The 23818-nt window shown below is 38.2% G+C and overlaps 1 protein-coding gene across 3 annotated transcripts in view, besides 1 other annotated feature; it reads right to left on the reverse strand.

The window, feature by feature from the left end:
• bru3 (bruno 3) overlaps window positions 1-16919 on the reverse strand; it is a 281494-nt gene extending 264575 nt beyond the window's left edge. For 2 of the 3 annotated variants that reach the window (NM_001382117.1, NM_001274878.1), the window contains exons 1-2: window positions 11543-12046; window positions 385-575 (exon numbers count right to left, since the gene is read on the reverse strand). In NM_001382117.1, the coding sequence (NP_001369051.1) occupies window positions 385-415 (31 nt within the window). In that variant the 5' untranslated portion in view covers window positions 416-575; window positions 11543-12046. Of the gene's footprint in view, window positions 1-384; window positions 576-11542; window positions 12047-16679 lie in introns of those variants that run through there. The other variant, NM_001274879.1, reaches the window with a different exon arrangement.
• Window positions 16920-18119: 1200 nt separating this feature from the next.
• Window positions 18120-23818: part of a mobile genetic element that runs on past the window's edge.

Below are 23818 nucleotides of genomic sequence, written 5' to 3' on the forward strand. Positions count from 1 at the left end.
GCAACCTTTAAATGTTAAATGGAGCTCGCTTAATAATTGATTAGTTCGAGGCTCACAAGTAGTTAAGTCCCTTACCACCCGATTCTTGGGCGCAGAGAGCGCATTGTAGCAATTACAGCTCTCTTGCCAAATTTGCAAATGCAAATTGATTTTGCGGATGGATTTTGGGGTATCTAACTAAATTGAATAATAGGGTTAACGTTATTAAGGTTAGACGAGGTAACCTCCTGATATTTTAATCTTCAAGGATAAGTGTAATAATGATTAAGTGCTGCGCTACATTAAAGGTATCAAATCATGGCCGAGTGGTTATATAAAAATACGAATTCATTAAATCATTAAAGGACATGCTAGTTTTAATGGATTGTACTGGTTAATACTTACTGGCAATATGTTCGTTATGAAAGGCCAACATGATCGATAATTTTGTGCTTTGTTTCTTTTTTTTTCCGTTTCTCAAATAAATATATTTCTATCTCGTAGTTTTTGGAGTTACTGATATTTTTCGCTTTCGTAATATCACACTTTGTTACTGACTTTTGCACACTTTTACTGAATTTAAAATGTGCCAAGACCTGGAAAGAAATGAAGACGATTAGGGTTACTGTTAAAAAGCTTAAAAGTATTTTGGCAGTAAATTTATATAATTTACCTATTTATTTTACTTATTGTATTTAACAAATTAGCTAAGAATGCAGAATTTAATATTATTAAAATATCAAATTTTTTTATAAAAGTTATATTTTAACTTAGTGCTTCAATAAAAAGTTATGTTAATTTTATATTTGTTAAGTCAGGGTATCATTAGTTCTGCGCCATTGCAAAATTGGCTCTTATAAACCCGCCAACAACAATTGTTTTCCATATATGTACAAATTTGAAGCTCGCCAACATAAGAGTAGGAGTTTTCACCCTTTGATTTTTAGTTAGACTCTCAGTAAGTTTGACTGCGCAACTGTGTGGCATTTCCGCTTCCGCAACGGAAGCTAATGGAAATGGAAGGGAGCAATTGCGAGGGTCCAAATGACTTGGAAATTCCAAGCTGGAATTGAAAAACAATGTACAAGCAATTTTTAAATAAATAAAGGGCAATTCGGAATGCTGCCCATAAGAAACTAAAAACATTTGGGCCTCTGACTTACATATTCCTCTGTATAAATAAATAAAACTAGTTAAGTCACTTAATATTCGAGTGTCTTTAAACTCGCAACTTAAAAATTATACTCGTAGGATATCATTTCAGTAAACTGAAATGTTTACGTAACCTTTCCCATCCCTATCGACAAAATTATCAGCTACCTCAAAAAGGTGTCGTCAGTATCGGCTTCCCCTTAAATGCGTCTGGTGGTAAATCTTTAATGAGCGACCTAAACGCACTCCAAGTAAATATCGATTTTATTTTCTTGCTAATTTTCTGCTCGTTATTGCTATTCCTGCCCCTAACAACAGGACAGCACACACGTGGGCCAGTGTGGAGCTGCTCCTTTTTTGTCCTCAACCAAAAAACAATGAGCTTTCCAGCTAGCTTCTTTTGCCCACAGTTCCTCTTGCTCCTTCCTTCTGTTGGCCAGGCTGTGTTTGTGTTGTCTGCAACTTTTCTGACCATTCAACCAAAATAGTCCGGAACATTGTAGCAAAAACAAAGAGGGGAGTTGGGTAGCAAGGACTATAAGGACGTCTACTGGGGGAGGGTGAGGGTGATGATGACGATGACGATGACGACGTTCACGTCGACAGACTTCCTGACTTGGTGAGTTTCCTGCCTTAGCTTTCTGTTTTTATAAACCTCCAGTGTGAACTTTAAAAAGGTATATTGGACTAAGCTAAGTCAGATGAGCTTATCTAAACAGGGTATCTTTCGGTTCGGTTAGAACGAAGCAAATTGTAAATGCTTGTTTGTCTCATCGTACGAAACACAAACCTTGGTGTGTAGGATTTAGATTTGCATTTACCAGTTTGCACCTCCTTTTCCATGCCCCATTCACTTTACTCATGCAGAAGCCTAAGCAATTGGTTTATCAGTATATATGCTGGAATATAAGTTTAGTTGGTGGAACATTCGCTGCAGTAGGCACTCGATTTAAAAAAGCCCTAATGATGGCGATGATGGTGGTTATTATGATACCAAATGTGATTCCTCTGAGCTGCAGTTGGATATTAGATATCCTGGCTGTTTAATTATGTTACGGGATGTTTTCATTGCTTTTAGTCTGGCTTTAGTCGTAACCCATTAGCATGGCGAACAAATTCCATTGTTTTGGCTTTCGGTTTAGCCCGCATATATCTTCTCATTTCCCACCCGCTAAAATTCGGCAAACATAATGGAATTTTCATGTAAACAATTTGCATGCTTTTAGCTTTACCTCATTTACATGGTATTGGTTTGGTTAAGAGAGAGTAAAGTCGAAAAAATCCTGCCGAGGCAAATTAACACATCAAGTTTTTGTATAAGCTTAGGTAATAATTGAGAGATCTGAGATAGAGCAATTTTAATAATTTGTTTGTGTATACCATTGCTCTAATGTGCTGCTGGTCACTTTTTGCTTGGCTTTCATTCCATTAATTTCACTAAACCCTCATCTTGCCTTTTTGTCCCTGTGTGAGACTGTTTGTCAGGCTTATGAGCTTAAGCGAGGACACTCTTTCACACGGAAAGCGAAGAGATATGGCTAAGTAGATGAGAATCTAAATACATACGTGCATGCACTCTGGAAAAAAAGTGCTCCAATTCAGTGCCCTGGGACCTACTTAAATGAGAAATAATCATACTAAATATTAAGTGCTTAAACCATGGAGAAGTTAATTACGTGTAGCACGCTGGACGCATTGTTGTTTCGCCTGAATTTTGGGGGAAAAGTTTTAAAAGTCCAGTAAACGGATAAACGAAGCATACACGGGAAAAATATTGGTAAACATTTTCTTTGAGGATTTTTTATGTAAAGAAAACAGCCCTCCTACTTTATATTGCTCAATTCTAATTAGTTTGTAACAACTGTGCCGTGCATATCTGCGTGTGTACATGTATGAGCATAATAAGTCAAATTAAATAAATTTAATTACATAACCAGCCCAATGCCAGGTTGAAGAGGACCCATCGAGCCGGATACTCAACTTTTGCTTGTGAGTGTTAGTGTTTGAGTGTGGCACAGGACCCACGCGAAAACACCCACACATACTCCTACTCACCCACACAACTGTCCTGTAGATAGACCGAGTTGCATTTGTGCCGGAATGTTTGTGTGAATGCGCCTACTTAGCCTTTAGTTTCAAGTGCACGGCCTCTCCGGAACCCCCTTCTATGTGGTGTGGGATACATGCAACCCATCACCCACACAGCTACCACACCGGGTGCAGGTGCTCAAGCGGAGCCACACACACATACTCACATTAATTCATTCTGAGTGAAAGCATTGGTGTGTGTGTGTGTGTGTGGCTGAATGGGGGTTTGGGGCTCCTGTGTACAAGTTCGTTTAGTCCTGGTCGCCGTTCATGTGAGTGCTGCTCTGAATCAGCATCCCATGTACCCGCACCCATTGCTAACCTGCCACCAGGACCTCGTCCGCAATCGTCCACGAAACTCGACTGACTTTCTCCGTGGCTCTTCTGCCCGCCTTTCACCCGATTTTCCCTTTCTCTGTTTGACTTAACAAGTCGTCGGGCGGCGAGTAATTATGAAAATTTTCAAAATGAGCTCTCGTCCTGCTCGAGCCCTCACAGTTCAGTTTTTGAAAGTTGAGTACGAGTAATTAAAAATTTCGTAGTGTCGCCGCTACTCAACTGAGTTCCCCGTTCTAGATTTGACTCCTGCACCAACAGAATTGTCTGGCATATGCTTATTTAGCTGTTGTTTTCGGAAATACGAAGTTATATGAATTTAAATTAAATTCATTTTGCCTTCCCGGATACCCTACCTGCTAAAATATACAAACACTAAACTGCATAGCTGTGTAGGTGAATGTGTTTTTTGTCGGCGGGCTTCCTCTTAATTAGAAAAGCGGAAAGGCATTTAACTCTAAAGCGCGCTTCCATATAAAACCTAAACATGACTGCAATTAGTTTTGGTGAAATGCCTAAGATTGAGGGGTGCCACATAAAAATACTTTTTAAAAAAACGTTAATTGAGTTCATGTGGGATGAAAATTAAAACTTAATTAAGTACGGTTTAGAAAAACGGGGTTAGGATACTAGAAGGGGGTGACTGCAGAAAGTACGAGTGTTCTTCATCACGAGAAGCACTATTGTCATTCCATTTAGATATTTAACAAGTAAAACTAGAATTCGAGTTGTTTAATGTTTCTACTCGAGCGGCAATGAACCTTAATTGCGTCTTTGTTTGGCCATTATCCTTGCCACCTTATTTCATTTCAAGAATATGATGATGCACATTAACAACTTGGCTAGCCACAAAGCAAACGAAATGGCATCTAATCTTGCCATTTATGTGAGTATGAAGTGTGAGATAATGGTTCGTTTGTGGAAGTAAGTACTTTGTTTTGAGCTTAGATGTGGCAAAGATGGCAAAAGCTTTAATGACAACACGTTCAAGGCATCTGGTGTAGTTTAAATGGAGAAATACTTGCCATAATTCATCTGAGTGGATTGATTTCAGATTGTAATATATATTATTGATTAAGCTGTTTTTAAGATTTCAAATCACGTGAATCATCAGCAGAATGAGATACATTTCTAAGCATTTATATACTCATAGCTGCTTTGGCGTTTAATTATTATGGGTTTGGCGAAGATAAGTGAAAATGGATGAAGAACATACAAATTCGATAAGGTAAAGGAAATATCTAATAAGCCAATCCTAGACAAGTAAATTAAGTGTGTTAGGGCAGCAAAGTCACTCAGGTCTGTTCAAGACAGTCCCGAAAATAATTTATTATTAATCATGCTGTAATTTGCTTTCTTGGCAGGGCAGACATTATGGCCAAATGACCTTTTGGTCATTTACGCTTCAAGCGAAAAGCAGACGAATCCCAGACAGTCAACGCCAAAGGGAAGATGATGATGACGTACATGAATATTTAAGCGACACCCACATACATACCCGATACCAGTTAGATGGATATGTATGTAACTAACTTGTGGTTTCCCCGTTTGGACAACACTGGACCAGAATTCCGAAGCTAAAATGTTGTTGATCTACTAGATACCAGAGCAAAGGGAAGTCAAGTCCAATGGTTTGACATATTGCAGTAACGAAACAAAGGGTGAATATGTCACTAACAGACATGGTATTCCACAGTATAGAATTCTATTCTAGATCTCGGCTCAAACACTACCCTCTGAAATATCTATATAAAAAATATAGTTGATATATTTCCTTATTTCTCCATCATGCCCTTTCTGTTAGACACCTTAACCGCAAGAATCTTTGACCAGTGTGGAAATGGAAACGGAATGACTATAACTCATATGCGAAACCACAAAGAATTGCAAATGTAATTAACAATGTAATTTTGGCCTTAACATGTACCTTCGCCACCTCGTTTTCCTCAATCTGCACGTGTACATGGGGTATTTGAAAGACAATTTAAATGAGTACGGTTGTCGGTGAAACGGTGAAAAGGTGAAGAGGTAAAGAGGTGAAAAGGGTCTGGGCAAAGTCTGGGGCTGAATGTTAACAATAACAATGCCACAGCAACAATTGTAATGATGAAATAAAAGTCAAGTGAATACAATGGCTTCGAAAACAACAACAGCAAATGCAAAAGCGGCAAACCAAACATGAAACTCACTCACTCAGAGTGGAACTACAATATATGGATGGATGGACGGTTGGTCGGGGGGGAATGGCGAAAAACGGGGAAACGGAAATACGACTACACCTATTATCAGAATGGTTGCCTCACCCTTAACATCTGACTTGTATTTGGCGTGAGTTGGTCGGTTGTTGTTCGTTACATGAAAGGGCAACTTTGTAACAACAGCACGGCCAAATACAACAAAACAAAGTACACAGTTTTATAATAAAAACCAGTAAGCAATCCAACAAACCGTGTTGATAGACGCTTAAGCTACCCCTTGCCCAACTTGTTAGCCTTATACGAGTAATATCAAAAATCACTCCCCAACTGTTAATCATCGCCCGAAATTGTAATGGCATGTGCAGCAGTCAGTCCATCCTGCCACGTCCACTTATACTCCCCATAAACATGTATGTAACAGCTTGTAACAGATTTCTGGGGGAGCAGAGATTTTTGTTTTTGCCACCGTTTTTCAACTCAACTCTTTTCCGTGTAACTCATACTACGCTGTGTCTCTGGCCTTCGAGCTTGCATGCGAGTTTAAAGTTGTTGGGTGCCCGGTTTAGATTTACCTCCGACCCACCAGAAGCACCCATCCTACTCCATCCCCAAAACACTCTTTTCGTGTTGCCGAACTGAACTGGGAACTCTGAACTGTGAACTGGGGCGTGGGTAGTAGGTAGTAGGTAGTAGGTAGTAGGTAGTTGGTAGTGGGTACTACGTAGTGGGCCTTGGGAACCGAGAGCTGAGTTGAGAGACTAACGGCAAGCCAAGCGCCCCAGGTGCAAAGTGTAAATGAAGACTGATTGCAGTGCACATTCAGAGGGGGGCTTTGGGGTGGCTGGGAGAAAGGATAAAGAAGAGGTTGCGAGTACAAGAGTGGCATAAAAAACGCTGCTCTTTGCCCGACCCCCTTGTTTGCCGAAAAACGGGGGGTAATTGCGGTTAAGTGCTGGTTTATTGGCTTGGCAAAAAGGACTTAAAAGATATTTGAATTTGGCAACGCGACAAAAATACAACCTGAGCGATTCTAGTGCCAATGTATACAATTACTTGAGCCAGGTGGAGGGTAAAAAAGAGCTTGACGATTTTATTGAATCCTGATTATATGGTATGGCTGCTGATACCAGCATAAATAACTTTTACAATTCATTATACCAACATATAATTCATCCCAACTCGATTGTTGGCTTTCTTTCGTCCACATTAATTTCTAAAAGCATTTGCCATTCATCGGGATGCAGAGCCCCATCAGCGGGTCACATTAAAAAATTAATTTTTTAATTGAAATACAAACCTCCTGGCAATCCGGAGAGCTCCCAAAAGGGGTGAATCCGTGGGTGGATCCAGGACACTCCACATTTGTACGTGTGTATGTGTATGCGTTCAGTTGGCGGGGGACAGACAGCTGCTGTCGCTCACTTAAGTTAATACGCAAACCAAATGTCACTCAACATTATCAACAGCAAACGTAATCAGTTAAAACTTTTTCCTGCCTCGCTCTCCGTCGCTGTTGTTGTTGTTGTTTGTTGTTGTTGTTATGGGCCTAAACCATTCCACAGACCGACAGACTGAATGACAGACAGTGGTTATTGTTGTTGTTGTTGCTGCTGTGCAAAAAGTTGGCAACATGTTTGTACTTTATTTCAATTTTGTATGTCCTCTACTTGACTCTGCTCCGACAGGCAAGCCAACGTTGTGAGTGCTCAAAACAAAGGGAAATAAAAGCACGTTTTACAACGAATCCTAGATGTTCTGCCAAGCAGCATGTGTATTATCAATGCCGATCCATTTCCTATTAACTTATTGATTTTTGCAAACATAACAATCCTGCAACTGACTTGTTGTTTATGATACAACTAGACATAGCCTTGTAGCTATATTTCTCCTAATCTACAGGACAATGAACGAATTTCGTCAAGCAACTAACTACCCATCGACTGTGCGCTATTTCCTCGAAAAAGCATTTTTTTTCTATTTGGTTTCACTTTTCGGTGAATGAAAACTGAACACCAAACTGTAGGCTGAATGTCTAAATTTTGCTTTGCTGTTGAGGGCCGCAACCTGATATAGTCCTCCTGCCTTCGCAACGAGCTTGTCGTAAGTGCTCGCGGGTTTTTGCATATTTTTGGGCAACTGCTCGCGCCGCGTCACTTTCCAAAACTGCTAACAAAGGGCAAAGGATGGGGCACGGAGGCAATGTGGAGCGGTTTCAGAAGCGAAGTGGCGTGTGTGGGCCACTTGACAGCCGTTTAAATGCATTAAAAAATTACCTACTCTAACATGAGCAATGGAAAAACGGGAGGTGGTGGCAAAAAAAAAAAAAAAAAACACAGGCAAACATGTCAGCCGCCCAATTTCACATGTGACAGAAGGGCGGAAGCGGGAGAAGCGTGAAGGGCTACGTGGATGTCACGCTCGACGGCAAAGTATGGAAAAATCAAATCCATTGCAATTGCCGTTCGATCTAAAGGGGTCAACATCAAGGAATGGATTTGTTCTGGGCAGGCGTGCACATTTTCAGAGACCTACCAAACAAGCTTCACTCAATCAGAAAGCAACTTCCTGATTTTGAAGGCCTCTATTGAAAACTCATTTCAAAACTTATTCACATCGTCTATGGAATAATATAAGCTTTGTGACGTATATATATTATAGATTAAGCCTTTATCTTAACATGTAAACGAAAGATTGGCGCCCAACGTTTTTTCTATTTGTTCTTTAAGAGCGTGCTGTACAGAACTTAATTTTTTAGGACCAAAACATTAGAGAACATCTAAAATAAAAGACTTAATAAATATTAAAAGTGGTATTTGTAAATGCGAGCATGTGAAATCATTATTTCTGAAGAGCTACAAATCCTTTTCTGATGAGTTCATCCTTTTTGTTAGGATATCAAAGAAAAACCACATATACCGGAGGAAACAACTCAGCGGAATACCCGGGCTGCAAATTACGGACCTGGGTGACTGACAGCGTCCGACTTTTTTTTTTTTTTTTTTGGTGGTCCTGTCCTGTTCCGGGTGCAAAAACGCATTACGCATTCACTTTGCTCAACACTTGTGTTCATTTCATGCAGCCTATGCCCATCCTCTCGCTTCGATCCCATTACCACTGCTCGCTTACCGCACTCTGGTCTGTGTACTTTTGTTCAAATATTCATTGCAAATTCCAATTTAATTTTCGCTTAAATTGGCAATACCAACAGCGAAATCTGCAGTTGATAGCGCCGCTGAAGTTTGTTTTCTTTAAAGGTATTTTCAGTTTTACCTGCGTGTTGGTGTATTTTTTTTAGTGCCGCTTTGCGCAGATTAACATATTTAATAGTAACTGAGAAAAGATATCATTAAATAGGAACGAGTTGTACAATAAGTATTTTGCATATTTTATTTCCACATCAGCATTATTATAATTTTATCTCGCCAATTTATCAACTGCACCATTTAAGCTACGAGTTGTGAAGCACTATAAATTAATTAGAGTTTGTGAAACAATTTTTGGCACACTGACTTATAATTGAAACTTTCCTACAAGTGCGGCAATTGCTAAATTTAAAGACGCAAAAGTAGAACCATAGAACGGAAAAAGTTGAGATAAAGGTTAGATAAAAAAAGCTTAAATAGGCTTAAATAGTTTTCTCAATTATAAAGTTTATACTTTCTTATTAAACTTCCTATCCCCTTGCTTGTTTATACAATTATTCTTAAAGGTAATTTCACCTAAGGCGACAGCCCATTAATACCAATTTTATATTAGTACATTTACGAGATTTGCTTTACCAGCTCAGTATGCACAATATAATAGTCTCATGCTGCGACATTCTTTGCTTTATTGCCTTAAGATTTATGTCATTGAATTGGCCTGATTGGGCCAACTGGGTATGAACCAACTTGGCATTCTTTCCAGTTTCAATAAATGGGCACATGCTGCGTATGAGCAATATTTCAATTACATTTTAAACGCTTACCAATAGATTTCATAATCTTTCTTTTACTATTCATAAGCTACTATTTGAAACTTTTCATTGAATAAGTTGTCAAAGGAGGACATGTTATAAACATTTCCTGTGAGAGAGACAGTGTGTTAGAATTGCCCTTCAAGGGGCCTGAAAAGGTCAAATGGCAACGTAAGTCAACGCCGCTTCCTTTCACTTCATTATTACTTTCTAATCCATACTTATTCTATTTCTAATTAAACAATTAATAATATAAATTTTTCAAACTATTATAAAAAAAGGAAAATAGTGAAATCTTATGTAAGGTTATTGCTGTTAAATTTTACCCATTGATGTTGCAAGCGATTGCAGTAATTTACTAACTTACTTCTGGGTGAAATGGAGAAATTATGGCTTATATAAATCGCATTGATAAATCTCTGGCCAGCACGTAATATGGAAATTAAAACACAACTCAAACAAAGAGCAGTCTAGAAACGGCAAAAACCATCTCACCCACATGCACATTTACTTGCGCGCCAAATGTTTCCTCACATGCAAAATGGACATGCAGCATTGTTTTAATTTTTTAGTAACTTAACAAAACGAAAACGCGTTTGGTATGTCCAGGGTTCGCAAATTACAGTGTCTACTTTTTGTGTTCTAAGTATAAAAACGGCAATTAAAAATTACTATTCCCTAAGCGAACATTTAAGATTAAATACTACTAGTAATATCAATTGGTCTTAAAATGAACTCGAAAATAGTGGAATATATTGAGAACATTGTAGGAAAATGTTTTCAGGCCCCAAAATGAAAGAAAATTGTCAAATGCAAGACTTGTCTCCAAATCAAGCCCTAGATGCCAGACATTTGTGGTCGGCCAGCTAGGTTTCTTTAGCAGTCACAGGAAAATCTGGTCTATTACGTTTGTGACCCAACATTTTTGCAGCCTCATGGCATGGGAAATGGAAAATTGTTACTGAAAATCGCAGACTCCTCCAGACCCAGGCATCCGTTTGCAAATGTTTCAAGTTTAAAATGAGCGTGTAATTAGAAATGTAAAGAGGGTAATGAGGAGGGCAGCCCAGGGTAAACGGAAAGTGGAGTCGAGTCAGCTGCCGAGCAAAAGTCACTGCTGCGTCTCGTCCCCAGGAAATGTACCACGCAAACGAAGAAAATGGCGAATAAAATTGAAATAAAGTGGTGCAAATGCAAAAACGTGCACACACCCGTACAGCTCACCTCGCCGCAAAAGTGCAGCAAGCACCACCTCAAACCGTTGGAAGGAGGTTGAAGTTTCTGCTCCCAACAATGAGTAGCATAAAAAGTTATGTATAAAAATCTTTCGCTATTTTTTGCTTGCACTTCCGTTACAAGGCGAACCGAATTTGCATGTGACATTTGTGGTTGGGTTTTTGTTGATGGATGAGGGTCGACAGATATCTTTGAATCAGCAAAGTTGGCTGATAAAGCCATGAACGACGTTGTGTACGTGTGTTTAAATTAGAAAAAACTGTGATATATTTACCAAGGGAAATGCAATGGTATCTTAATTACAATTTTTGATATGTTTTGATAATAGTTAGAGGATATTAAAAGATCGCTGCATGAAAGATTAAGGAGTCTTTTGTGCGATGAATTAAACTATAATAATACTGTGCAAATTTACTGAGATAGTCGTTTGATTAATGTGGGCTAAAAAAATAAAAAGAGAAACGGACATATATCAAAATATAACACTATGAATATGTAAAGCATCTTCTTATTCTATGAAACTTTTGACTAAAATCATTTTAATAATTTATATTTTCAAAAATAATTGTTTATCAAAAGTGTTTATTTTTTTACTTACCACTTTGTAACGCCCAATTAAGCTGTAAGCGCTTTAATAGCCAAACATTCGAAAACACGACGAAAAGTATTTGTTGTTTTATTTGCTGTATAATTCAATTTGTTTTCACGGTTAGCATATGTAATATTTACTCTGCATATTTATTCAATAATAAATATAAATTTGTATTTCATAATTTTTTTTTTTTTTTCACCTAACAGTGTTTGCTGGTATTTAATGATCTGGCGCACCTCCTGGTCTACACGGTTTTATTACACATTGCATTAGGCACTACATTAATTCCTGATGTTTTTGTTGTATTTTTTAATTTCGCTTACGCTGTTTGCAGAATTAATTTATAAAATATTTAAAGAACGACGCGCCGCAAGCTTTTATTTTTGGTTATTTCTGTTTGTGTTGTTTTTTTTCCCATGAATTATTGATGGCGTTTGTTTTGTATTTTGTTATTCATTTATTACTTTTGATAATATTTTTTGCAGACGCTGTAAAACATAAATGCACAGTGATGTTTAAAGAGGGGGTGTAGGGGGGCGTGTTACAAATCCATATGAGGGCGCGTAACGGCGTGGCGATAATAAACATGCACAAACACAATAAATTTTACATTATAAACAGCAAGAGCAACAAAATGTACAATTAGCAACAGCGAAAGCATAAATTTCGGTTAAGAGTTTAAACGCGAAACAGCAAAATCTCGTATACGCCATGTGAACGCGTGATAATTATGGCTTTTGGGCACGCAGTATAGGCCACAGAAGATATCTTGAAATTGTTGTGTATATTTTTTACATCACTTTCCCGACATCCTGCAAAATGAGCGCTGAAAGCGAAATGTTTTCCAGCAAGGACATGGACGCGAGGTGGCAAGGTCTGTCAATAGCTAAAGTTGGCTGACGAAGCCAAAAACAAAACACTGGCTGCGAAGAAGCCAAGCGCAGCCTTTTGGCAGCTGGAAAAACACATATATGTACACGTCTTTGTGGGCGCAGTCTGGGCTAGTAAAAGGCAAGCGCGGAGCAAAAGGACTCTGGCTGTAGCGACAAAAAAGGAAATCAAGCCAAAAGCTGAGAAAAAAGCGCAAGCGGATGATGAGACCTGACTGGCCCAGAAGAAAATGAAGAGAGAAAAGCGGCGAAAATCCAGAGCCAAGTGATACAAAAAGGATACTCCTCACCCATTTAATGGCGAAGTGTTCATTTCGGGGAAAAGTACATCATCCTTTCTAGGTGAATACTATGAGTAACAGTCATTTATCGGTGCGGTGTTTATTAAGGATACTTGGGCTGTATATCTAGCTTGCGGAGAAAAGCGAGATCTAGGTGACAAGAAAAGGATACTTCTTAGCTATTAGAGAGATGTTTCTTAGTATATGGATACTATGATTCCTTGTTATTTATTAATAAGATTAATATTACACAATAATTAGCGGAAAAGAACGAAAAAGAGGCCAAGAATAAATACATTTCTTGCTGGATACTATTCTCATGTGCCTTGAGCAACTGACGCGGACAATGACGTGACAATGAACAATTATGGGTCAGTTATTGGCCATCTTTGTCCATTGTCATTCTCTTCATTTCTTGAAAGATCCCCTTTTAATGTGATTTATTGATTGGAGGTCAAACTTTATACGTCCCACTACCTCGGGGCATATATGTATATGCCATAAAAAAAAGGCAGAGAAAACGTATTTGTCATGCCTTCCACTCTGTTATCTTTCTATCTTCTTTGGCCCTTATTCTTTTGCCTGTTTAGCCATTTTCCATGATGACTTGGCTTGTGTACGCCCGACTAGGTTTTTGCTATTTACACACGCCTACATGGCAGGGGTCCCCTTCTCAGCCTTCAGAGGCCATAATATCTTTGCCCCGCCAGAATGGCTGCGTCGTCTGTTTTATAATTTTCACAGACGTCGCCCCCATCACAAGCCCCCCTCCCCACCATCTTTCAAGTGCCCTGGGTTGACACTCGCACATTCAAACACTTCATAAAAAAAGCCGCGCTTGTGCCCATTATTTATGTATATTTTCACCTACATTTATTTTATTTATGGAAGGCAAAACGAATGGAGACAGTGAAACTAAAAAGGAACGCTGTGAGTTAAGATGAGCCAAAAAGCCTAAGGGAGAAACATCGAAAACACCAGATGAGAATGGAAGAGGATATCTTTAACACAAAAAAGGAAGGACTTTGCCGGCATAAAAAACAGGCGCTATTAATCAGAAGCTCAATTTAAAGGCAAATTTAAAAAGCTGCGAAATACTAGCGTTTATACGTTTTTTTTTTTTCAATATTTAAAAAATTTTTACACTATTTTTTGTGTGCAAATAAATCGGTTAAAATAAATCATATTAATTTAATTATAACAAATAAATCGAAAGAACTGCGCAAATAGAGAAAGAGAAACTAGTTTTAATTGTATCCACTTAAATCAGCCAGTAAAGCTATCGTTGCTGAATTTATCAATTAAATATTTTTTCTGCTCTTGTGAACCCAACGCCAAGAACCCAATAAACATTAAGTTTGTATGTTTGCTTGTGTCATAATAAGCATATTTAATAGAAGCTGTGCCTCCACTGCCGCGCAGCCATGATGCATTTGCATATATGTCGGGGCATAAATATATAGAACGCAATTTATATATGCATCTAGTTAAAGTTTTTCCTCTTTTTGGTTATGGCAGCGGGCGGAGAAGGGTGTTGACTTGACAGGCGTCGGGGGAGGAGGTAGAGGTGGTGGAGGGGCTGAGTGCAGAGGGCACGTTCGGATGAAGCCTGCACTTGTCACGCCTTGTCTTCTTCTCATTCACCATGTCTATGTGTGCGCGTGTATGTGTGTGGGTGTATGGGTGTATATGTGTGTGTGTGTGGCGTTATTTGCATGGGGGCGTGCGTGTGTGTGCGGTTTGGCCTCGTTGAGAATGCAAAACAAAAACACAAAAATGAGCAAGCGAGATAAATAAAAAGGACAACAGTGGAAAAAAAGGACGAGACTTAGAAGGCAATGCCCGTGGCTTTCTGGGTCTGCCCATAAGTGTCTGTGTTTGTGGATGTTTACTTCTGTGTATGGATTTGACGACATTTGCTATATTGTAAGGACCAAAACAAGCTTAGATCACACTACTGTGGAACGATTTAAACAGAGAGAATCCTCTCAAAGGCCCTGGCAATTCTGGCACCATTAAGTTTTGTAAGTCAGCTTAAATGCTTCTTTACAATTCGTCTTGTTCCTTACATGTGGGTACAATTTTGGTATTTTTAAAGTTTTCGTCTTTAGTCAACTACAATACTATTTTTGCCAATTTTCTATTTCTCGCCAAAATAACGTTATAGATTTTTACAGCTACTCACTTAAATGCCACAAAAAGGGGAAAAAATTATTTTTAATAATCGTCACAAATCTTTTCATCCGTGCGCTTCTGCCATCAAAGTTAGTAAAAGTCAGCGGAACTCGAGGAGTTTTAAAGTACTCATAAAAAGAGAGTTCAGAGCTGAGGAACTTGAACTGGGTATTGTAACAAAATAAAGCGTAGAAAATAAAGGTTGGAAATAATCAATAATGAAATGAAGGAGTTTGCCGAAACTTTGGCAATAAGTGGTTTTGGGCTTGGCTTCCCTCGGGCAGACTCCGTAGGTTTTGCTTAATTTTGATGCCTTACTTAAATACCAGGCAAAAGTTGGTATAGCAACAGATGCAGCTTGCGATTAAGCTGAACTTTTTGTGAATATTTCTGTCGCTTAAATATTACATTAGTCTGCCTAAGCCCGCCACTCCTTCTTAACCACAACGGGGTAATGAACTCAATGCGCGAGAGGCAGTCAGGCTCTGGAACCACAAGCTTAAGGGGGCAAACTAATGTATATTAAGAAAATACGTTTGCTATTATACGAATTTTTAGTACACTTTCTGCTAGACTCAAGTCAAATAATACACTCTTCTAGTTATCTTTTATCACAGGGTAAATTAATTTGAAGGCGCAATTTCCATTCCGAAGGTCAGTTCAAATTACTTTTCATTTTAGCATATCCTTAATAATCCTTATTCCATCAGCTTGGTTAGGGTATAAATAACAGGCCGCCGCCTGTAGCGATTGGCTGCACAAATGGAGCGTTTCAAGCCGGCAGCTGCAGCTGCTGTATCGAAAAACAAGCCCCTTTGCACGTGTACGTGGCTCTGTGTTCTGTGGGTGTCAACAATTGCACAGCTGGGCACACATAGCACACTCAGACACACACACACACACACATATACGGCCACAGAAACTAAGATGCTGGCCAAGGAAGCTGCGCAAGTGGAAGAAATAATGGCTGTAGCGCCTGGGAGAATCAGCAGCAGTTGCCTCACTCACACATATTTAACTTATTGTGAGTCCATGGGTGGACAACTTTAAAAGGTTCAGTGTGGACAGGCAGAAAGGACCTCGGAAGTAGACAGGACCATAGGTCAGTGTATAAAATGTGATCAACATTTTTATGGGACGCCAACTCTTAACTTCAATTCAAGCACACTGTGCGTATGAGTAATGTCTGTTTAACAGGTGGGAGTTCGATTGGAAAAGTAATAGCCTGCAATGCTTGGAAAGTGTTTCGCTGAACATAGTAAAACTATTTTAACGTTTTGTGTCTGCTTAAATTGTCTGAATTTATAGCGGTCAATTTGAGCAGACATATAAGCCGCGCCAAATTGCTTAGTTAGCTAAATAAAAGAAAACTAAATCTCTTTAAGGATGGCAGTATAGAGTGGATGGCTTTGGCAACTTGATTTATATGACTATGCTTCACAAATGTATCCACTAACAATAAAAATCGTATAAAGTTTTAATGTAATTTAAACGTGCGGCACAGCAAACTAAGAAGTAGCAGGACAACACAGTCAAGACAAAACTGAAAACATGAAATAACTTTAATTTCAAATTATTGTTCTGGACGAAGATGGCATTCAAAGCAGACACGCTATCAATTTGAAATATGTTTTAAAAAGCTTTTCCAAATCAGCATTATTAAAATGAGTTGGTAATTAATTGCATTTTCCGAAATACTTTTGCTTTCCACCAACGAGATGTTGTCGAATTTTTGAAGCACAACTTTCACTGGAATCACAAACACTGGGGCCGAAGGGTGGTGGCTTTTGGAGGGGCTTTAATTCTCTTTGACGCTCGTCAAAGTTACGGGCCAAAATGTATCAACACCCGACTCGTCGGTTGGATGGCCAAAACAAGCGGTGCAGGATCTGGACCGAAAGAGGAGAAAGATGACGCCGACGATGACGAGGGCGATGGCGATGACGATGACGAAAACTCGTAGCACAAACACGGAGGAGGCGACAACAAGGACGACGCGGTGGGTGAACGACGATAAATGTTTACAAAGCGGCTACTGCCACACAACTGAAGCGACAGGATGCAATAGCTGGCAATGCCAGGCGGCTGCGGAACGAATGGAAATGGAGCAGTCAAAACACGACTTCGGCTTTTCCGAAGGACTCTTTTTGGGATGGCCGACAGTGGTGGTCGTTGTGTGGGTGGGGTTTTTGGATTGGGTGGTGGTGGGGTTTTTGTTTTTGCTTCGGGAAAGTGAATTCGCCGGTCGAAGTTTGGGTTGCCTGACTGCCTTTTTTTCTTTAATTTTGGGGTTGGTCATGGGGATTTCGCTTTAACGGGCTAACTAACCTACCGCAAAAAAACTGACTCTAGAACTTGTAAACATAAAGATAAGAAAATAGCCAAATGAATTATTCAAACTTGCACGAATGTAGTCAGGCCTGACTGCTCGTGCTGCTGGCGCCTGCGCTAGGACCTCACACATGTAGTGGTCCTAGGACGACGAGGCCTAGACTAGAAAATAGGCCTAAGCGAATCAACATTAAGCAGGAGTGCAGCCCACACACGCCGCTTGAGACGCTGCCAAAAAGGACGAAGGACTAGGCGATAGTGGGTGGTGGGTGGATAGGTGGCTGGTTGGCTTGAGTGGGTGGTGGAGCAGAAAAGCTGATGCAGCGCGAGCGAAAGTTTAGAGAACTGTGCGGAGTATGCAAAACCAAAACAAAGCCAAATTAGATGGCGAAATCAAAGCCAAATGCACACGAGTCTCTTTGTAATTGCCCCGGCGATTCTCTTTTCAAATTTCTCTGTAAAACTCTCTCTTTTGTGGCATTTTACGCCTGTGTGGGTGAGAGTTCGCAGTTCAAAGTTATTAGTAAGGCAATACTTAGAAACGGAAGGACTTCCTAATTAATACATGGGCACAGCAAAGCAAATGTTGACTTGTAATTGAAATACCAAGCTGCAAAGTGAGTCACAATTGATTAATGGCCTGACCACCAAGAAAATACCATCTAGATATAAGAATTACACGATCTTTAGGTCCATAATCAAATTAATATGCCTTGCACAGCACGGAAGCCAAATAGAATCGCATGAAAGGTGATAATTACCATTGAAACTACACCGTTTCCATCCCGTGACTTTGAACTGAAGAAGCTCTATATTTACCAAAATTCCCCTCCTCGACGGACTAGCATGCAATCTATAGTATAAGTAAAATGAAAGGAGTGAAAGTTATTTCTATAAAACAGCAACTGTTCACACATGAACACGAATATATTTAAAGACTTACAATTTTGGGCTCCGTTCATATCTTATGTAAATGAATCGAGAGCGATAAATTATATTTAGGATTTTGTTATCTAAGGCGACATGGGTGCATTGCTCAAAAACATGTAATTTAAGTGCACACTACATGAGTCAGTCACTTGAGATCTTTCCCCGCCTCCTAAAATAGTCCCTTAGTGGGAGACCACAGATAAGGTCCTCGCCGCTCAAGATAGGCAGATGTGCCCGAGCGTGGGACCTCGATAAGGCGGGGACTATTTACTTAGGCCTCTGCGTAGGCCATTTACTTTAAGATGCGATTCTCATGTCACCTATTTAAACCGAAGATATTTCCAAATAAAATCAGTTTCTTACAAAAACTCAACGAGTAAAGTCTTCTCAATTTGGGATTTTACATTTGGTCAATCGAGCCTTTAATCGACTCTGCAGTTTCCCCCTACCAAAGGTAAGGAACTCAGAGAAAGGCCAGCTCCTTTAAGCATCTTACAGCTAAAGGTAGCAAAAATAAGTGACTCTTGTTTCCCCCTACCAAAGGTAAGGAACAGAGTATAAATATAAAAAGCAAAAGATACAAAAGAATCTTTTATGTTTTAAAACAAGCACCTTATAGTCTATAGCTAAAGGTTGCTTTGTGTACCATTATAAATTGTGGTAAGGCGTGCTTGAGGCCATACATCAGCAATTGTGAAATTAAAAAGTGCATAACAAAAGTGCCTTATAAATGCTCTAATAGCATTAAATCAGCTCATAAATAGAGTGCAGTGTATATGCCATAAGAGCATAAATTAAATAAAAAGTGCCTGAAAACAGTGCCTTATAAATGCTCTAATAGCATTAAATCAGCTCATAAATAGAGTGCAGTGTATATGCCAAAAGAGCATAAATGCCGAAATAAATGGCTAAAAAACAAAAAATCTGACTGGACTACAAAAATAATAAAACGTGCCAAAAAAAAAAAAAAAATCATCTTTAAACATCGACGGAGCCTTAAAGAAGAGAAGGAAGTCAAATTCAAAGGAGCCTCTACCAGCAGCAGAAGCAGCAACAACAGCAGCAGCAGAAGCAGCAACAGCAGTAGCAACAGCAGCAACAACAGCAGCAACAGCAGCAGCAACAACAACGACATCAGCTAAGTCAAAACAAGAATTTTCTGTTTATCCAAACACACATATATATATAAATACATATAAAATACATATACACGTACTATATATATTAAGAAATTACAAAAAATTTTCAAAATGATGTCAGAAAAGACTATTCAATTCCTTAAGAAGCAGTCCGAAATTATTTTGGAAATTAGAAAGTTGGAAGTAAAACCAACATTAACAGATGTAGAAATTCTAAAATTAAATGAGCTTCAAAAATGTTTCATTGCTAATCATAGCAATTTGTTAAAGATCGGCGTTGTCGATCATGAATATTTTAACGCGAAGCAGTATGATTTAATAATGATGGTGTTAGAAAAAATTAAAAATAAAAATGAAAAAATTAAGGGCGAGTCGGTAGAAAACACTTTCCCTAAATCAAACACTGTCCCTAAATCAAACCCTCCCCCTACATTAAACCTTGAAATGCGTGGTCACCCTGAAAAAGAGGGTATAGCACAAAACAACGCTTTAAAAGTAGAGCAGGCATTTCGTAATAATGTTGGCCAATTTCGAGTATATCTAGAAGATACGTCTAAACTAATAGACAGTAGTCCAGATTTCCTTAAAATAAGGAAAAATAAAATTGAATTTTTATGGCATAAAATAGATAACCTGATTGAACAGGTGAATAGTCATTTTGAGAGTTCGCTATTCGAAGAAGAAATTAGCGAACTTGAATTTGACAAACAAAATATTCTTACAGCCATTAATAGTCGACTCAGTGGCACAATAAATAAAGCTGAAATGTCGACGGTTGTTAAGGCGGAGGAGTTACCAACCCTGCCTAAAATACAGATTCCCACTTTCTTTGGTGATTCCAAAGAATGGGATCTTTTTAATGAACTCTTTACAGAGCTCATACATGTGAGAGAGGATCTCAGTCCTTCTCTCAAATTTAATTATCTAAAGTCAGCATTAAAAGGAGAAGCCAGAAATGTGGTTACTCATTTACTGCTCGGCTCTGGAGAAAATTATGAAGCCACTTGGGAGTTTTTGACCAAGCGATATGAGAATAAAAGAAACATATTCTCAGATCATATGAATAGGCTTATGGATATGCCAAATTTAAATTTAGAATCCAATAAGCAAATAAAGACATTTATTGACACGATTAACGAGTCAATTTATATTATAAAATTAAAGGCACAATTACCAGAAGATGTGGATGCAATTTTCGCTCACATAATTCTTCGGAAATTCAATAAAGAATCACTCAATTTATATGAAAGCCATGTTAAAAAGACAAAAGAAATACAGGCACTTTCTGATGTCATGGACTTTTTAGAGCAAAGGCTCAATTCTATATCATCATTCTCACAGGAAGTAAAACCTGTAAAGAAAATGATTAATAATAACAAGAATAAAAATTATAGTGACAATTGTGCATATTGCAAACTACCAGGGCATTATTTAATTCAATGCCATAAATTTAAAATAATGAATCCAGCAGAACGGTCTGACTGGGTAAGAAAAAATGGGATTTGCCTAAGATGTCTGAGGCATCCGTTTGGTAAAAAATGTATAAGCGAGCAGCTTTGTTCGACTTGTCGTAAACCTCACCACACGTTACTTCACTTTGCAGGTCATAATCCAGAAAAAGTGAATACGTGTAGAACAACAGGTCAAGCCTTGTTGGCCACGGCCTTGATTCAAGTAAAGTCGAGGTATGGAGGCTTTGAACAATTAAGAGCATTGATTGATAGTGGCTCTCAAAGCACAATTATTTCAGAAGAGTCTGCACAGATTCTAAAATTGAAAAAATTTCGGTCTCATACTGAAATAAGTGGAGTATCTTCCACAGGAACGTGCATCTCCAAGCACAAAGCGGTTATTTCGATAAGAAATTCTCCGAAAAATTTAGAAATTGAAGCAATTATTCTCCCAAAACTTATGAAGGCACTTCCAGTCAACACGATTAATGTTGATCAGAAAAAATGGAAGAACTTTAAATTAGCCGACCCCGATTTTAATAAACCGGGTCGCATTGATTTAATCATTGGAGCAGACGTATATACTCACATTCTGCAAAATGGAGTTATAAAAATAGACGGTCTCCTTGGGCAAAAAACTGATTTCGGGTGGATAGTTTCTGGATGTAAAAAATCCAAAGGAAAAGAAACCATTGTAGCCACAACAATAGAAATAAAAGAGTTAGATCGCTACTGGGAAGTGGAAGAAGAAGAAAAAGATGATATCGAGTCTGAAATCTGTGAAAATAAATTTATCAAAACGACAAAAAAAGATTCAGATGGGCGATACATTGTGTCAATTCCATTCAAGGAGGATGTCACCTTAGGAGATTCAAAGAAACAAGCGATAGCTCGTTACATGAATCTGGAGAAAAAACTAAAAAGAAATGAAAAACTTAAGGTTGACTACACTAAATTCATGAATGAATACATGGATTTAGGACACATGATTGAAGTGAGTGATGAAGGCAAATATTTTTTACCGCACCAGGCAGTGATTAGAGATTCAAGCCTTACGACCAAATTGAGAGTAGTTTTTGATGCTTCAGCAAAAACTACGAATAACAAAAGTTTGAACGACATAATGTGGGTTGGGCCACGAGTTCAAAAAGATATTTTTGACATTATTATTAAATGGAGAAAATGGGAATTTGTTGTTTCGGCAGACATTGAAAAGATGTACCGACAAATTAAAATAGATAATAATGATCAAAAATATCAATATATTTTATGGAGAAATTCTCCAAAAGAAAAAATTAAAACATATAAATTAACCACAGTCACTTACGGAACTGCATCTGCACCATATTTGGCTACCAGGGTTCTGGTAGATATTGCAGATAAATGTAAAAACCAAGTTATTAGTGCAATAATTAGGAATGATTTCTATATGGATGACCTAATGACTGGAGCTGATTCGGTAGAAGAAGCTAATAAATTAATAACATTAATTCCCCATGAATTGCAGAAAGTTGGATTCAACTTAAGGAAATGGATTTCCAACAATTCCAAAATATTAACCACTGTGGAGGACACAGGGGACAATAAGGTTCTCAATATTATCGAAAATGAATGTGTTAAAACTTTAGGACTAAAATGGGAACCTCAAAAGGATTTATTTAAGTTCAGCGTAAATTGTAATGATGAATCAAAAAATATAAATAAGCGCGTTGTGTTATCAACGCTAGCAAAAATATTTGATCCGTTAGGATGGTTGGCACCAGTCACGGTTTCAGGAAAACTTTTTATTCAAAAACTTTGGATAAATAAAAGTGAATGGGATCAGGAATTATCCATAGAAGATAAAAATTATTGGGAAAAATATAAAGAAAATTTATTATTGTTAGAGAATATTCGAATCCCAAGGTGGATTAATTCAAACAGTTCTTCAGTCATTCAGATTCACGGATTTGCGGACGCCTCCGAAAAAGCATATGCTGCAGTAGTCTATGCTAAAGTAGGACCTCATGTCAATATAATAGCTAGCAAAAGTAGAGTCAACCCTATAAAAAATAGGAAGACAATTCCCAAACTCGAGCTGTGTGCAGCTCACCTGCTTAGTGAATTAATCCAAAGACTAAAAGGATCAATTGACAATATAATGGAGATCTATGCTTGGAGTGATTCCACGATTACCTTAGCATGGATTAACAGTGGTCAAAGTAAGATCAAATTTATAAAAAGAAGAACGGATGACATTCGGAAATTAAAAAATACTGAATGGAATCATGTTAAGTCAGAGGATAATCCAGCAGATTTAGCATCCAGGGGAGTGGATTCTAACCAGTTGATCAACTGTGATTTTTGGTGGAAAGGTCCGAAATGGCTAGCAGACCCAAAAGAACTTTGGCCTCGGCAGCAGTCTGTAGAAGAACCTGTCTTAATAAATACGGTATTAAATGACAAAATAGATGATCCTATTTACGAATTAATAGAAAGGTATTCCAGTATAGAAAAACTTATACGTATAATAGCATACATAAATAGATTCGTGCAGATGAAAACAAGAAATAAAGCCTATTCATCAATTATTTCAGTAAAGGAGATAAGAATAGCGGAAACAGTTGTTATTAAGAAACAACAAGAATACCAGTTTAGGCAAGAGATAAAGTGCCTTAAAATCAAAAAGGAAATCAAGACAAATAATAAAATATTGTCATTGAATCCATTTTTGGACAAGGATGGGGTTCTAAGAGTTGGAGGAAGATTGCAAAATTCCAATGCAGAATTTAATGTTAAACATCCAATCATTTTAGAAAAATGCCACCTAACAAGCTTATTAATAAAAAATGCTCATAAGGAAACATTGCATGGAGGGATAAACCTAATGCGAAACTATATCCAAAGAAAGTATTGGATTTTCGGGTTGAAAAATTCGTTGAAAAAGTATTTAAGAGAATGTGTAACGTGTGCAAGGTATAAACAAAATACAGCTCAGCAAATAATGGGTAACTTGCCAAAATATAGAGTGACGATGACATTCCCGTTTCTTAATACTGGAATAGATTACGCAGGTCCTTATTATGTTAAATGTTCAAAAAATCGT

The sequence above is a fragment of the Drosophila melanogaster genome, chromosome 3L (assembly GCF_000001215.4).
Source record: "Drosophila melanogaster chromosome 3L".
Classification (NCBI taxonomy): Eukaryota; Metazoa; Arthropoda; class Insecta; order Diptera; family Drosophilidae; genus Drosophila; species Drosophila melanogaster.